This window comes from Sprattus sprattus, assembly GCF_963457725.1.
Source record: "Sprattus sprattus genome assembly, chromosome: 4".
NCBI classification, from domain to species: domain Eukaryota; kingdom Metazoa; phylum Chordata; class Actinopteri; order Clupeiformes; family Clupeidae; genus Sprattus; species Sprattus sprattus.
In genome coordinates this window covers 44,784,367-44,800,372 of record NC_137923.1, presented here as the reverse complement: position 1 = coordinate 44,800,372, position 16,006 = coordinate 44,784,367, and the positions used below count along the sequence as shown (strand labels likewise).

The window sequence follows — 16,006 nt, the reverse complement described above, 5'->3', positions numbered from 1 at the left end:
TTTTCAGCAAAAAGCATAAAAATAACAAAACATCTTTTTAATGTGAATGTTTTATGCTTGACCAAATCTAAATCTAAAAAAATATACATTTATCTAGATAAAGATAAAGTCAAAATCTAAATGTCTATGAATTCTTAGCAGATGAGTTTCTTACCCTTGTATTGTCCCACTAGTGGTTTGCTCTCCTTGTTTCCACTAAGAGCAACAACTTTGAAGTTGTACTCCTGGCCACGGTCAAAGTTCTCTATCACAGCCTTCCCCTCATTCTTAGACACCTGAATTACCCTCACTTCTCCTCCTGTGATGGGATAAGACATATAGACATTTGCAAACATTTGAATTAACATTGCTCTTGCTTAGACTAACTTGGGGCTGATATTTTAACGAGAGCCTTCGTTGCTGCCTCTCTGAGGATGAGGGGGTTACTATACATTCCCAGCAGTGCCGGGAGGGACGAGGTGTTGGTGTTTCAAATGAGCTGCGGCCCCTTCAGAGTGAAAGGGGAGCGAGGTACGTATCCACTGCTCTGGGGCACACAGAGACAGGTAGAGGAGCCTCTATGCTCAAACACATCTTCCGCACATTCCACAGCAGAACCCACAAGACTCAAAGACTACTGGAGCAAAGTTCCTAATGAAGGTCTAAAGCCCTCTCTGCCACAGTGTGTTACTAATGATGAAAGAAACCCAAATGGATAATGTACTGCTGATGGCCATTCCTTAAGACAACCATATAATTATGATAGGATAAGGATTAAGTGCTGTGGGTCTGATGTCTTATCTAAGAGTGTTACATTCTTATCATCATCTTGCCTCAATAACTTTTACGGTTTGATGTGTGGTGTAGTGTGGTGAAGTGCAACACACAACCACTCAGTAACCTATTGGGGTGAGAATTTACATTAATAATCTGACAGAGCAATCTGCTGTTGTTCATTGGTTTCTTCACTCCATTTCCAGCCTTGCCTGCCTACGGGCAACAGATTGTGCAGGATATTGTGTGGGCATGTTGTACGACCAGAGCCGTCAAGCATATTTAACTGCAAGGCATGCCAGAACGTTTTACTTATTCAAATTACAGGAGGATTCCATCTTGGGTGCCTGTGAGTGTGTGTGTGTGTGTGTGTGTGTGTGTGTGTGTGTGTGTGTGTGTGTGTGTGTGTGTGTGTGTGTGTGTGTGTGTGTGTGTGTGCGTGTGTGTGTGTGTGCGTGTGTGTGTGTGTGTGTGTGTTTATTTCCTCTAGTCTTTAAACTTTCGACTGTGCATGTTGTGCAAACTGGGAAAAATATGATAATGGCTCTCAGACATGCACTTACTAAGCACAACACAATCAATAACCCAGCTGATTTAACTGACGATTGAACTTCGTACAAAAATGGTGCCAAATACAGATAGCTGGAACTAAATGCACTACAATGATAGGAATGACTTTTAACACTATGCACCACCATCATTACATGCTCTGACATCACTTGTTTCTTACTTCAAGACCAGGTCTGATCCCAACAACAGAGCAACACAAACTAGTTCCCTCCGACTGAGCCGAGCTTCAGAGTTAGTGAGCAGTCTGGATATATGTAAGCATCATCACTAAGAGCCAGTAAAAAAAGGGACCACTAGTCTTTATGTAAAGAACTCATGATCCTGCAGTGGAAACCACTTGAGCACCAAGGTCCAGGCAGCTGCTGTCCCGTTTACACTGCCTCTCAGCTGACACTCTCTCCATCACTGTGATCAACGCTCCCTTCAGGCCAGGCCACCAGAGTTGGCTGCTAACACTTCAGAGTGGGAGCCAAACACCAGTGGAGAGAAATGAGCCTGAGTCGGCCTTAAATCAATGCGGAGGAGACAACTAGGGCAGACCTGCAGGTGTGGGTTTAATGGATCTAAGAAGAGGTCAGGTTGTTTTAAGAACTGTGGTTGAGTGAAGTTCCCGATCGTTTCTGGGGTTATAGTTATGGTTACTGCCATAAATTGCTGGTAACAGCCTATTGCGGCTACAGTAAACATTGTATGGTCAGAATGTATACAGAGAGAAGAACACTGAAGACTCAAGAATCTTAAGTAATTGTGTGGTGAAGTGATTCCCACTCCTTGTAAAGTTTATCTTGAGCTAACGGTAGTCCCAAAGCTGGTATTCTGTAATTTGGTTGTGGGATGAAATAGCGGTTACCATAGAGTTGGAAAAGTGTCGTTGTCAAGTGAAAGTCAAAGTGTCAAGCGCCATTCTTCCATGCTATTCACATCCTACTTTACTAGGGTGGTTTCAATGTGGATCTCAAATAATGTATCTTCCATTTCACTCTTTCCCATTTCTGAGTGTTTAACAGTAATAAATGCAATGATGTAAATCATTCAACTTACCTGATTCTTTGCTATAAATCAACTTATAGCCATCAAAATCTCCTTTTGGCTCTTTCCAAGACACACCGAGTTTGTCTGTGCCCAATACCTTAAAACGGAATCTTCGTGGGGATGAAACTGATCAAAAAATTCAAACATAATAAAATTAAGTCAGTCATCTCAGAGAAGTAAATTATGTAAATTGATTATTTGTAAATAACCACATGCACAAATGGGCAGTAGATGAGCTTCAGTCTATTCAAAAGTTTGCTACCTGTTAACATAACTCTAAATATGGACATACTCACACTGATTTTGCAATTCACAAAATAAGTAGAGAACTTGTGTCTACAGTCTGCAGTGAGTATGAACCGACTACAAGACTGGGGAGGAAGGGGATAGACCTGAAAACTTGGCCCTTAAATCAACAGGTATTTAAAACCAAAATGGGTCTTTTCTATGGTAGTTGTTCAGAACCAACAGCATATCATTTTTAACTTTTATTGAATTTCACTTTGCCATAGTCTTCCATTTACACACCTGATCTAGGAACCAGCATGGAATTTTTTACTGACTAAATATAATACTTTCTGAGACATCACATAAAAGGTTCATTAAGTTGATGTTAACAGATGGTTTCAAAACCAACTGAACCCCACCTACTGCCTCAAAAGATTCTCCATCTGCTTTTATTACAAGTCAGAAATGGACTGTCTCCACGCAAAAAAAAAGCAATATGGAACATGGCAGAAGGTACACATGTCATAATCAAGCGAAGTCTCATTCTCTTTCTCAGCTAGTAACTGCTTGAGGATCATGGCACAGAGAGTGCCATTTGCATCAGACAATCAGTAGTAGGTTAACACTGAAACAATGTTTGTACTCATGAAAAGCTGTTTTTGTCATTATTACTAAATAATATTGTGCTGTGCTGCTTACAAGAGAATAAGACTTTTTTCATTAGAGGCTGCTGAGTGAAAAGACAAGGGAGAAGAAGAAGAGAAAAGAGATAGAGAAGAAACACTGGAATAGGATTATGAATGTCTATTCCTGCCATCGAGGAGGCAAACAGCAGATCATCCATCCAGTGTGAAGACAAGCCCTCATCCATGTAGGCCTACTCCACATATCTATAAACTACATCACATAACCAGGCCCAGTGCAAACACATTCCCATTCCCATTCCAAAACCGAGTCCATATCAGAGAACAAAATATGAAAATCAGTGTGCAGAAGACAATCCCACAAACACTAATGTTTGTGTCCTCATTAGCAAAAGAGGCATCTGGCGCCACTCTACTTTTTAGATGGCTACACCTGGTCTCCACCTGTTAAAAGCAGATTGTGCTTTAGATTACAAACAGTTTTGGTGAGATTCACTGATGTAGCACACCCAAAAAGCAGGTGGTAAAGTTTCACCCCTCTGAATATCAGGCACTGTTAAAATGGAGGGATGCATCATCATAGCAAGCAAAACACCGTGCTGGGCTCACCAACCTGATTAAGAGAACAGGCATTTGGACCGTCTTAAATGTCTCTGACATGAAGATCTCTCAACTGAATGAAGGATTACCTCACAGTTAGGTGAGCGTAGGTTGACTGTGTTGTTTAGAGTGGCTGGTTGCTTTGTCCTTGTTAAATCAATGTCTTCCATTCACAGGCATGATGGCGTTATAAAAGTGTCTGAGATGAACTAAGCAAGTGTCTTGAAGGGGACACGGTTAATTCTTAGTCTATTCTTAGGTAAATTGAGGTAAAATCATCTAATGCAAAAATGTAATTCTAGAGGTACGAAGACATTTACTGGTCAATGCAAAATGTAAGAATAATATTAAGCCTGCTGGTGCCATAACTATTTCAAAAGGGCAGTTCCTGTACATGTAACCTAAATAGTTGACTGAAACTGAAAACCTGTCACATTGCTGATTTAGTGCAATTCAATTGAAATAACCAAGGCAGAAGACAACCGTAGATATCTAAAATATTGTGTAAGTCCATGTCAATACAAATCCTGCACTCTTCAGTAAATCCTATTCCTGACACAGAACAACTTGAGGATAGCATGGAATGGAAGAGCCGGGTGGACTCCTCCTCAACTATCTATTAACCTGTCGGCTGGATGCCCTCCAGAGAGCTGGCTCAAGTCTAAACTCAACTGAGTGTAGCCACCCTTAGGGAAAAGAAGGATTTGGTTGCTGTCCACCAAAGACAGGTCTCGAAAAACATTATCTCTTTCTGGGGACAAAGCAGTTTTTAGGAAGAGTGGTCATGAGATCAAGTGCATGAGTGGATAATTCACAGCCACACATATGAGTTCCTCAGCAGGCCTTTCATGAAAACAACAACAACAATAAAAAACAACAACAAAAGTGTTTGACATTAGGATTTAGAATATATCGATAAACACAAACAAACAAATATGAGAACACAGACATTTGAGAACACAGACATTGATGTAAAACGACACTGACAAAAAAATGGACCCTACTGCACATCAAAAGAAGACAGTTTACCTTGACCCCGCACCGGCAGAGGAACAAGCCATACTGAAGCCAGAATCAGCAGAGAGCTGAACCCTGCCATCTGCATCTTTGTGGACTCGATGGGCACCAAGCTCAGGTCCTTCTAGATGCAAGAGCAAGATCCAGTCAGCAAGTGATGAATGAGTTTGTGTGAATCCTAGGCAGTCTGTTATTACAGCCTAGCCTACATGAAGCAGCTCTGAAAAAAAGTTTCATATTTCACCTGCAGTAAATATTAGTCATATCAGTTTACAACAAGAACTTTCACGATGCTGGAGTTATAGTCGTTAAAAGGTGATGTTTAGGGACCCTTTAACATGAAGATGACTTTGTATTGACTAATGGCGTATTAGTTAAGCTGACCCTGTTTGTCTTCAGTCTTCAAGTCTCCAAATTGATGTAATGGCGTTTTAAGCAGGGACAAACAAAAAGAATGTAGCCTAATATTAACGTCAGTCTAAACTTCATCTCATGTGTTGTTGTATGTCTTTAATGATTGATACGAAAAAAGTGCCGTGACTGACAAGGCAAATCCATTCAATAGCCTAAATGTGATGTAACAAACATTACAAAGTAAAATAGCCTGTGATGTACATCTCAGACAAGACAATTCAATCAGACTGAATGTACAAAATAATGCCACTGGAGAAAAAATAAAGGCTTACCTGTTTAATACATAGGTTCCAAAATGCAGTACACAGAATGTCTTGTCCGCTGCACCTTGAGCCTCTGTCACCGCGGGCTGCTCGAGCTAAACTATCTGTAGCTCGCGCGCTGACAGTTGAGGCATGCGAAGGTGGGTGTAACTCGCGCTGCTATTCATTCACCCATCCCTCCCAGCTATTCATTCCTGCACCACGTTTGTTCTTGAGTATGTGAAAGAAATAGGTTTCTGGGCAATCGAGTGTATTGTCGACCTGACACGCTGCTCAGCAGAAGGTGACAGCCAGCTGGTAGGCAGACTGTATCTGATAAGAGTTCGGGAAAGGTTACTTCAAGCAGATTCGACTTGCACGAGTTGAGGCGATAGTAGCTAACCTTAGCAGAAAATCTTTGTTTAGGCTGTAGTTTTCCGATGAAATGTTGAAAATTAAGTTGAACAATGACGTCAGTGGTTGCACACAATATTTACTATTTTATGGATGTTTTTATTTTACATCTGAGACTTGAACATAGCTTTCGTTTTCAGAATGCCCGAGAAAGACAATGACTGCCTCCTCGTACAGGTTTTAAGTAAAGCTTCCGACAGTAGGCTATCTCATCACCCAACAAGCTGTTTTGCTTGAGATGTTCACATTCCTTCTGTCCTAGCATTAGCGCTTGGTTTTTCTTGTTTTTTTTTATTCCATCCAACAAACTGTCTGTCATCTTTTCGCAGTATGGACAACAAGTTACACCATGTAGGCTATATATACTCTCCTAGTCAAAGCAGGAGAATGTTCATTTTGGATTTTTAAACAAGGCAAATCTTTTGGATAATATCATTGTAATGTTTTTTTTTATGTAATCATTGATGCCTGGTCTATACCATTAATATTTCACTGTGTCACTGTAATTATGGTATGTTTTCGAATGCCCCGGAGAAAATAAATCAAACAAACGTTAAAAAAACACATTTTTTTAAACGAAAAAGGGTAACTAATATTAAACCAAATTGAGCGTGTCTACAGCTGCCAGCAGAATTAAAAAATATTTGTGTGCATTTAAAACATTTATTTGTCATTAAAAGGGGTGTACCCTCAACAACAGCCAGCAGTAAGCATGGCATGGCACAGACCAAGGTGTCAATCTTGTTGCATAACTTACTCCTTTATATCAGTTGAAAAAAAACTCCCTCAGGCTAACTGCTAGGCAAGATGCACCTACCAAGATGATGGCTATGTGTCTCTACAGGTTGTTAGGAATGTTATGTTGAAGTCATTCTCACATAAGGTCAAGGCTTAAGTCGTGCAGAAGAGCTATTCATTTTATTCCGTTACTCCTGGAATCATGCCCCCGGACGTCTCTGTGTGTAGAAGATGAGACATGGGTCTGCATTCGTACAAGGGCTGAAGTGGAAGTGATGGGGAATGACAAATACTACTGTTGTTTTAAAATCGGAAAGGCACTGTCAAAACGGGTGAAATAGGGTCAAATTCTTCTTCCATTCATCTTACTGGGCCTAGACATAACCCTCAAATTTCAAGGTGGTAAATTAGAACCACTTAACCCTGTCCAAAAATGAATCATTTCAACCCTGTCTCATGCTAGAACATAAAGTCATAAAGGGGTCATCGTGTAAGGTGTTGCACCTGGATGAGAGTTAGAGGGAATAGCACAGCCTTAGCCACACTTCACAACAAGAGGTTTTCACACTCAAATACATTTTGTCCCAAACCCACTAAAATCTGACCTCTGACATCATTTAGGAACATTCCAACTGTGAAGGACTGCCCTTGAACCTGGTCATACCCTTCAGGCTGTATTTTTTCCTGTCAACTCAATAGGTCATTTTTAGGGTTCCTAATAACTCAAGATGGTTTCGCTTCAGTGCTTTTTAAGAGCCTTATTAGGAGATGATAGAGCCTCAAATGGATTGCTGCATCTGAAGATTATTAACCTGTAAAATAACTGCAGTGTGTGCGCTGAATTTCTCAACTTCGAAATATAATTATGATAAGCCCATCAAATGAGAATATAGTTATTTATCTAAGTAAATTACAGCCACGTTCAAAGACAAATCCACCATTTTTACACTCATTGTCATTGCCATTTCCATTGTCACTTGTACTTAGCCTACTGTTATTCCATGGGTCACTGGTGAGGAAGTAGCAGCGATAGCCAAAGCACACACACACTGCCATCTGGTGATGTTCATAAATGTCGTTCTTTATCGGTGGTTATTGTGCTCTTAATCTGCGCGTTTGTATGTGAAGTGAGCAACAGGCGTTTGTTTGGATATGGTAATGTATCCAACTGGACTTAGGAAAACAAGCAGTCCAATTGAAGTCGATGTCAAAAGTAAATACATGTTTGTGGAGGCCAAATAAGAAATATATGCAGAGGTTAACAGTCAGAACGGAAAATATTTTACAACCTAATTACATTTTTCTTCAGGATACAATGAAATGTGTAGAGTGCACGCGGACTGATAAACATAACTTCAGTGGAGACCGTGCTCATAAATCTCTGTGTTGCCCGCTAAGACTCAGTTTATATATTCACACAGTCTGTTAAAGGGGTCAGCGAACAGGCCAGGTTTTTTTTTTCTCAAAAAGGGAATCAACATTCCAAATGAAGCATCCTCAAACGTTTGAAACAATTTGTCGCCGTGTCATTGGTTTTAAGGCTACCATTGAGGCGGTGAAGCCAAAGCTTTGAAACGTTGTCGCCATCTGCTGGTGAGTTATTGCACTCTCCCTTCAATTCGTGTTGTAAAATGTGGTCATGCTATATGCATGCATGCATCTATAAATGAATCTGTTTTTCTTTTTGTTGGACTGTGCTTAAGAAGAGAAAACACTAATCAAGACAACATGTTTAGTTGATAAAATATGATATGTAATTGTAAATTATCTTTCATATTAAATTACTTGCAAAATAATACGACACTAAATTATATATATTTTATATAAATGAATTCCTTATATATTGTTCCTTTCTATTCAGATACATTGCGCAGATTCTTCACTTATATGCAATCCATATGAAAGTTGAGCACATAAATTAATGAACAAGTCTGAAATAAACATCACATGACATTACACATTCAATAGCACTGGTACAAGGGTACCAGACACATTCCTAAATCCTAAATTTGCATAAATATTTTGCACATGCATTCCCTAAATCTTTCTGCAAATGATATGTCAAATGAAATCAGCAAATCATAACAGTTTGTTTCAAAGTCATCTACATATACAAATTGAACATAGAAATAATTGCTGAAAATATCTACATGGATCATTTAACTCAACGACCTTTCTTTGACCTTTGTCCCTATAAAATACTCTCTGGAACAACCATAGACATGAGCATAGGGACCTTCTTTTTCTCACAGAGATCATTCAAACCATAGGTATACAGCCGCGGAAAAAATTAAGAGACCACTTCAAAATTTTCAGTTTCTCTGGTTTTACTATTTATTGGTATGTGTTAAAGTAAAATGTACATATTAGTTTTATTCTATAACCTACTGGCAACATTCCTACCAAATTTCAAATAAAAATATTGTCATTTAGATCATTTATTTGCAGAAAAATGACAATTGGTCAAAATAGCAAAATTGATGCAGTGTCTTCAGATCTCGAATAATGCAAAGAAAACAAGCTCATATTCATTTTTAAACTACACAATACTAATGCTTACACTTAGGAAGAGTTCAGAAATCAATATTTGGTGGAATAACCTTGATTTAAAATCACAACTTTCATGTGTCTTGGCATGCTCTCCACCAGTCTTTCACATTGCCGTTGGGAGACTTTATGCTACTCCTGGCGCAAGAATTCAAGCAGCTCGGCTTCTTTTCATGGCTTGTGACCATCCATCTTCCTCTTGATCACATTTCAGAGGTTTTTTTATGGGATTCAGGTCTCGAAATTGGGCTGGCCATGACAGGGTCCTGATCTGGTGGTACTCCATCCACACCTTTACTGGCCTGGCTGTGTGGCATGGAGCATTGCCCTGCTGGAAAAAACACTTCTCAGAGTTGGGGAACATTGTCAGAGCAAAAGGAAGCAAGTTTTTCTTCCGGGACAACGTTGTACTTTGCCTGGCTGAGGTTTGTAAAAGACCATAAGGATTGAAAAAGCGGACTGGAGGTTCTTCTAAGTTCGTCTTCTCTGATGAGTCCGATTTCACAGTAGGTGCAAGACTCTCTGGCTTGTAGGCCTCTCCAGGTCTCCGTCTAACCATCAGACGACCATGTGTTGGGCAAAGCTGAAAATTGGACTCATCAGAGAAGACGAACTAGAAGACCCTCCAGTCCGCTTTTTTCAATCCTTATGGTCTTTTACAAACCTCAGCCAGGCAAAGTACAACGTTGTCCCGGAAGAAAAACTTGCTTCCTTTAGCTCTGACAATGTTCCCCAACTCTGAGAGATGTTTTTTCCAGCAGGGCAATGCTCCATGCCACACAGCCAGGCCAGTAAAGGTGTGGATGGAGTACCACCAGATCAGGACCCTGTCATGGCCAGCCCAATTTCGAGACCTGAATCCCATCAAAAACCTCTGAAATGTGATCAAGAGGAAGATGGATGGTCACAAGCCATGAAAAGAAGCCGAGCTGCTTGAATTCTTGCGCCAGGAGTAGCATAAAGTCACCCAACGGCAATGTGAAAGACTGGTGGAGAGCATGCCAAGACACATGAAAGTTGTGATTTTAAATCAAGGTTTTTCCACCAAATATTGATTTCTGAACTCTTCCTAAGTGTAAGCATTAGTATTGTGTAGTTTAAAAATGAATATGAGCTTGTTTTCTTTGCATTATTCGAGATCTGAAGACACTGCATCTTTTTTGCTATTTTGACCAATTGTCATTTTTCTGCAAATAAATGATCTAAATGACAATATTTTTATTTGAAATTTGGTAGGAATGTTGCCAGTAGGTTATAGAATAAAACAAAAATGTACATTTTACTTTAACACATACCAATAAATAGTAAAACCAGAGAAACTGATAATTTTGAAGTGGTCTCTTAATTTTTTCCGCGGCTGTATATACATGTACGTATATGTCTATGATTCAAACACTTTTGTCTCTAAGTGACATGAAAACAAAAATAAACTTAAATGAATGCCAAATTACCATAAGTGAAAAACAAGTGATACATAGCCTGCTGTCCTCTGAAAGAACATTACTAGCTAATCTGAAGTGCTGGTTACCCTTTCAGGCACTGTAAAATTATTTGTAAGACTCTTCTGTACTGTGTTGTTTTAGTAGTTGATATGAGAATGATAATCACTCAACATTGCTTCCTCAGAAAACAAATAGCACCCTGCCACGTCAGAAAGGCCACAATCTTCTCTTGTCTTGATTCTGTGACAGCCCTGTAGGATTCCTTCACTGAAATGAACGGGGTTGGGATGTACGGTACAATAGGAGGGGAACAATCCAGTGGACAGAGGAGATGTGTAATCTTTGAATATCTGCATGGACACACATATTCTTTGACTATTTTGTCTATGTTTGTTGTTGTTGTTGGTAATTTGCGGGTGTGCCAGCAGTGACTGCTGTTTGTGAGCTTAGCAGTCAAGGGACTCCATGACTTCCATGACAATGGTGCGTGGGCCGGTGAGAATGAGGTGGCTGACGGTCCGGTAGTCCAGAGACAGGGCGTTGATGCCATTGACAGACACCACGAACTGACACACCTTCAGAGAAAAATAGATCAGAATCAAATCTCAGTAATCAAACCATTTTACTAACTGAACTTGGAAAAAAAAAATTAAAAAAACACAGACAATATGATGAAAATTTTGAAGTGATCTAGAATAGGAAAGAATATCATGTGTGTCTTGCTGAAACTTTGTGTCCTTGGATCAAGCAATTACATTGTTTACTACAACACAGTTTGTTTGTGTTGACGTTTTCTTTTTGCTCACAGTATGAAGATTGAACATGGGCAGACATGCTGTCCAGCAAAACTATTCAGACCAGATTAAAAAATAAGTTGTATATACATTTTCTCTTTAGGTTCATTGGCATTTTACTCCCTTTGTTTTCCAATAGTTGCGACACAGAAGCTGTCAGACATGTTTTAAATCATCTCACCTTCATTCCCACAGCTTCAGCAGGGCCGCTGGGGTCCACTGCTTGGATGTGACAAGGGGCACTGCCTCTGACCACAAAGCCCCAGCCCACATCATCACCCACAATCTGTAGAGAGTCACCCAAGGCACAGAAGACAGAGATTCAATCAGAGAGCATTATAGCACAGAATACCATCCATCCTGACCCATAATCAGGTCTTTAATATAATCAACTTACACTTTCACATTGTTCCATTATTGTTCATTGGATCATCTACATGTAAACTAATACTTGCTATTGTGCGCTGATAAAGAGGTAAGGTGGTGAGTGTACTTACAGTGAATGTCCTCCTAATGTAAGGCCCCCCTGGTGTCTGAAGTTCCTCAGGGCTAACCTGTTTCTTTAGGACTGTAGGAGAGATAAATCATAGCATCAGGTGTCCTGAATATGAATAATACTGGGACAGAGATACACTCAGTCAGATGTCTTTCCCAGGCCCTCTTACCTGACTTCGGGTTGTTCAACACTGGAGAGTTGCCATGGCAATCATGGTCAGTCCCTCTGCTAGGCTGACCCCCAGACCTGGACTTCACTTCTTTGGATGGAGAGGCTGAGAAAAGAAAATAACCAAAATGAAAGGTTAGGATAAAAAGACAAAGGAGGACAGAGTGTATTACAATAGGCTACTACACATAAATATACACAACATTCTGGACACTGAGGCTTTTGACATACCATGTTCTAGCATTTTGTCATTATAATAATCAGATCATGAGTATCTGCTCAGCTTTTGAAGACGTTGTGTCATTACAAAGGACATGGGTGGAATAAAGGAAAATAAGGACCCAAGATGTTTAAGTGCCATTTTATTATATTATATAACTGTGAACAGAGGTACACACTTCAAACAGAGTCTTCCTCCAGTACAGGTGTACCAAGACCACATGCATTGAAAGTTGGTTCACCTTTGAAACACCCTATGACTAAAACTGTATATCTGACACTATGTTAAACTTGTATACAATGTATATGTATAGACAAACATATATGTTCAAGAACATAAGAAGACCCTACTCAAACATAATAAAGTGAAGTTTGTCTGACAGGTACAGTGACAAATTACATCCTATCTTTGGGTGAGAGATAGTAAAACAGAAAATACATGAATGACATCATGCATTTTCATCTCAACAAGACATGGATACCCTTGTCACAATGGTTAGCCCTGCTGACAGTGCAATGCAGACTGAAGACATTCAAACAATAATTTGAAAGAAACAATAATAAAAAAAAAATTAAAAAAACACACAACAAGCTAAATAAAGATAAAAATGTTTAGTGTTGATCATTTTACTGCTCAATATTGACAAAAAACAGTTGCTTCTAAAGACATTCAAGGTTGATTTGAAATTACCTTTATCAAGTGCTTCTGAGTCTTTTGTGCACCACCACTGCTTTTCAACAAGCTAATATTTACCTACTACCCTAGCAGTGGTGATCTGTGTTGCGTAACATTTTTTATCAAGCTGTGATTAAGTGACTCCGGGTTAAAATAAAACCTCACAGAAACACAACAGTACAGTGCAGCACACACAGTTCATGATCCAATATTTTTGGAGAGCACCTGCTGTTTTCAATACTAACTAACTCTGACATGCTGTTACAAGGATACATCTACTGTTCTTTGTCTTACAAAACAATACTTATTAGAGTGTCATGTACTGTCAGATGCCTATATCATCATGTGTCAGAAAAGTCATACTATTTTGTCTTTTTACACTTAAGAGCCAGTGTTGTCTGAGTACAAATTGTATTTTTCTAAAACTGTAAATAGGAACAGCATTACAAATAATAATTAGAAATAATCTAATGGTTGAGGAGTGAAGTCACACATTTTCAGCCTTTACAACAACAACAACAACAAAACATTAATAGAAATCAATAATATCCCCCCCTCCTGTTTACCATGTGGCGTCTACTATCAACATATACTGTATGCACCGGAGACTTACGAGCAGTTCGGGGTCCCATGCTTCGATGCCCCCCAGACTTGCCAATAGAAAGTGCCAAGAGAGCGTGCAAGGTGAGCGCTATCTACGCCGTGCGCACTGATCTGGTGTAAATGTTAAACTAGAAGGCAAACACCCAACAAGCTGCCTGTACGCAGTGGGAGGGACCAGCATGCCTTGTTGCCAGGCTATCGGAAGGTGGGAGATAAGGGGTCTGAAAAGAGCCGGAATTGCTCATCCTCAGACAAGCAGCGGCAGAGACACTGGGGTTTTTCCAGTGGTCAGTGATGTGCTCACGCGTACGGGACATTTCTCCTCAAGGTGCAAAAAACATGATAAAGAGAGAAGCGAGTGGCCAGGAAAACCACAGCCACCACAAAAACAACATCCGGAAGCAAACATGCCTGGCATTAGATAAGTCTTACAGTGTAATACAGTGCATATCTCTGAATTAAGGAAATTAGTTGAACAGCAAGTCAAGTATTTATAAGGGACTACATTTATAAAGGACTGATGGTGAAACAACCACTCCTAAACAGCTAAACCGCTTAGACCCACAAGAATCACAAAAGCGTCATTGAAGGGACCAGTCATAACCAATGTATCACATCACATAATCACATCATTTTACACTTTTCTGCCACCTTCGTATTGAGTCACAAAGGATTTGCCTCCCCATACATTCCCCTACTCTAAAACAGATAGTCCAAAGCAAGAGATGTTTGTGATATCTGGTCTGATTGTTGTATTGAAAGAATGCCTCCGGAGAACATACTGAATGTTTACAAAAGAAACCCTTTTGACATATGTCACTGCAGTGAATCAGAGAATGACTCATGAGAAAGGAATTAGATCCATTCTTGACCTTTGGTCAACATCAAACAGTTGGCTTTGGCGGGAAACCAAGTCAGGGTCCGGTAACTGACTTTGTCCATAAATGTCTACTGCTCTCAGAAGACTTTGTTGCGCTAGTGTAGCACCATATGGCTGCATCAATCAGGTGCTTAGTTTGAAATTATAACTAATTCTTAGAAGAGGAGATGATGAGGAGTTATGGGAGGACCTGTCTTGTTTTAATTAGAGTAGGCTTCATATCTGGAGACTGTTGTGTGGCAAGCAAACAAGACATACAATATATCTCTTGCAGATAATAAGACAGTAATTTCAACAATACATGATCTCTTGTCAACATGTGGCTATTGTTCAGGAGTGAAATCAGGTCAGAGCCAGAGTCAGACTGTGATGACATTATTCATACCAGTGTGTACAGCTCCACGTCTTCTCCACAAACGACAGTCTGTCCTTGCAGGCCAAAGGAGCAGCCTATACCTGCTACTGCCTTGCAATTTACAGTACCAGTCTATGCATGTCTTTTCATGCAGACACGAGACTGTCAGTGATTGTGCGCTTGTGTGATGGGACAGAGAGCATATGGAGAACAGAGAACATGGAAGACTGCAGAAGTCAGGAGAAGAATCAAGGTGGGCACTTTCACAGACAGAGGTAGATGAACCGCAACATGGCTGCTCCCTAAATGGCTGATGCTGATCACCTGTTGTCTGGTCATTGCATAACCTTGGAAACCTATAGAAAATAAGTATTTGCTCGTAAAGTGTTTGTACGTAAAGTACCAGATGTTCATGCCACACTCAGTAACACAAGACGCACTATGTACAGTACTGTCCAGAAAAATAACTTCCATAAAACACAAAAAAACATTAACCATTGTTCCAGATGTATCGCAAAATAGACTGTGATTTTGTGGTATGGCATCCCATCACAGTGGAACAGACGTATGTACTTATTTGAGTAGAAGACTGATAGATCACTTCACGTTAGATAATGTAGATTCTTCATATAATGTAGATGTTTCACATTTTAAAATAAAAGGCTTAACTCCATAAACGCCACCACCTCTAAATGTGTTTGGCTTGGAAAAAGTAAATGTGTGGACAAAGTTTCCCCCTGTTGGCTACATGAGACATGGGACTCCCTGCACCTCCTCTTCTGACCAGCAGAGGGAGAAACAACCAACAGAAGGCCATGTTTTGTTTTTGAAACTGGGATCAGAAACAGCAAGTCTTTTCAAGATGTTCATTTAAAGAGGCCCTTATTTTTTTGTTGATATATGAAGCAGAGCTGGGGGTCAGTGTGATTCCTGGGATTGTCTTCCCAACAGAACAGGAAGTTCTTCTGCTTAGCTGAACAGTGTTGCCACACTGACCACAAAGTTACACAATCAGCGTGTGTGTGACTGTGCGTGGTACCATTGTCTATGTCTGTGACAGTGTGTGTGTGTGGGTGTGTGTGTGTGTGTGTGTGTGTGTGTGTGTGTCTGCATGTGCGTTTGTATAAGCAATGTTCCCTACATTACCTTGCTCAGCAGATAAAGATGTGCAGTA

The 16,006-nt window shown here is 40.0% G+C and overlaps 2 protein-coding genes across 2 annotated transcripts in view; both read right to left on the bottom strand.

The window, feature by feature from the left end:
- The window catches only part of col14a1b (collagen, type XIV, alpha 1b), a gene marked incomplete at both ends in the record, with an annotated part of 63,142 nt that extends 58,210 nt beyond the window's left edge, over positions 1-4,932 (bottom strand). Inside the window, 3 exons of the mRNA XM_080836333.1 lie at positions 155-298; positions 2,365-2,481; positions 4,857-4,932. Coding sequence (XP_080692459.1) covers positions 155-298; positions 2,365-2,481; positions 4,857-4,932 — 337 coding nt within the window. The remainder of the gene's footprint in view (positions 1-154; positions 299-2,364; positions 2,482-4,856) is intronic.
- A 6,155-nt stretch (positions 4,933-11,087) lies between these two features.
- Positions 11,088-13,626, bottom strand: LOC308363527 (DEP domain-containing mTOR-interacting protein-like; the record flags this gene model as incomplete). The annotated part of the gene is made up of 5 exons (XM_080836332.1): positions 11,088-11,216; positions 11,617-11,721; positions 11,933-12,003; positions 12,101-12,205; positions 13,608-13,626. The coding sequence occupies 5 exons, from the start codon at positions 13,624-13,626 to the stop codon at positions 11,088-11,090; spliced, it is 429 nt and encodes a 142-aa protein (XP_080692458.1).
- Between the last annotated feature and the right edge of the window lie 2,380 nt (positions 13,627-16,006).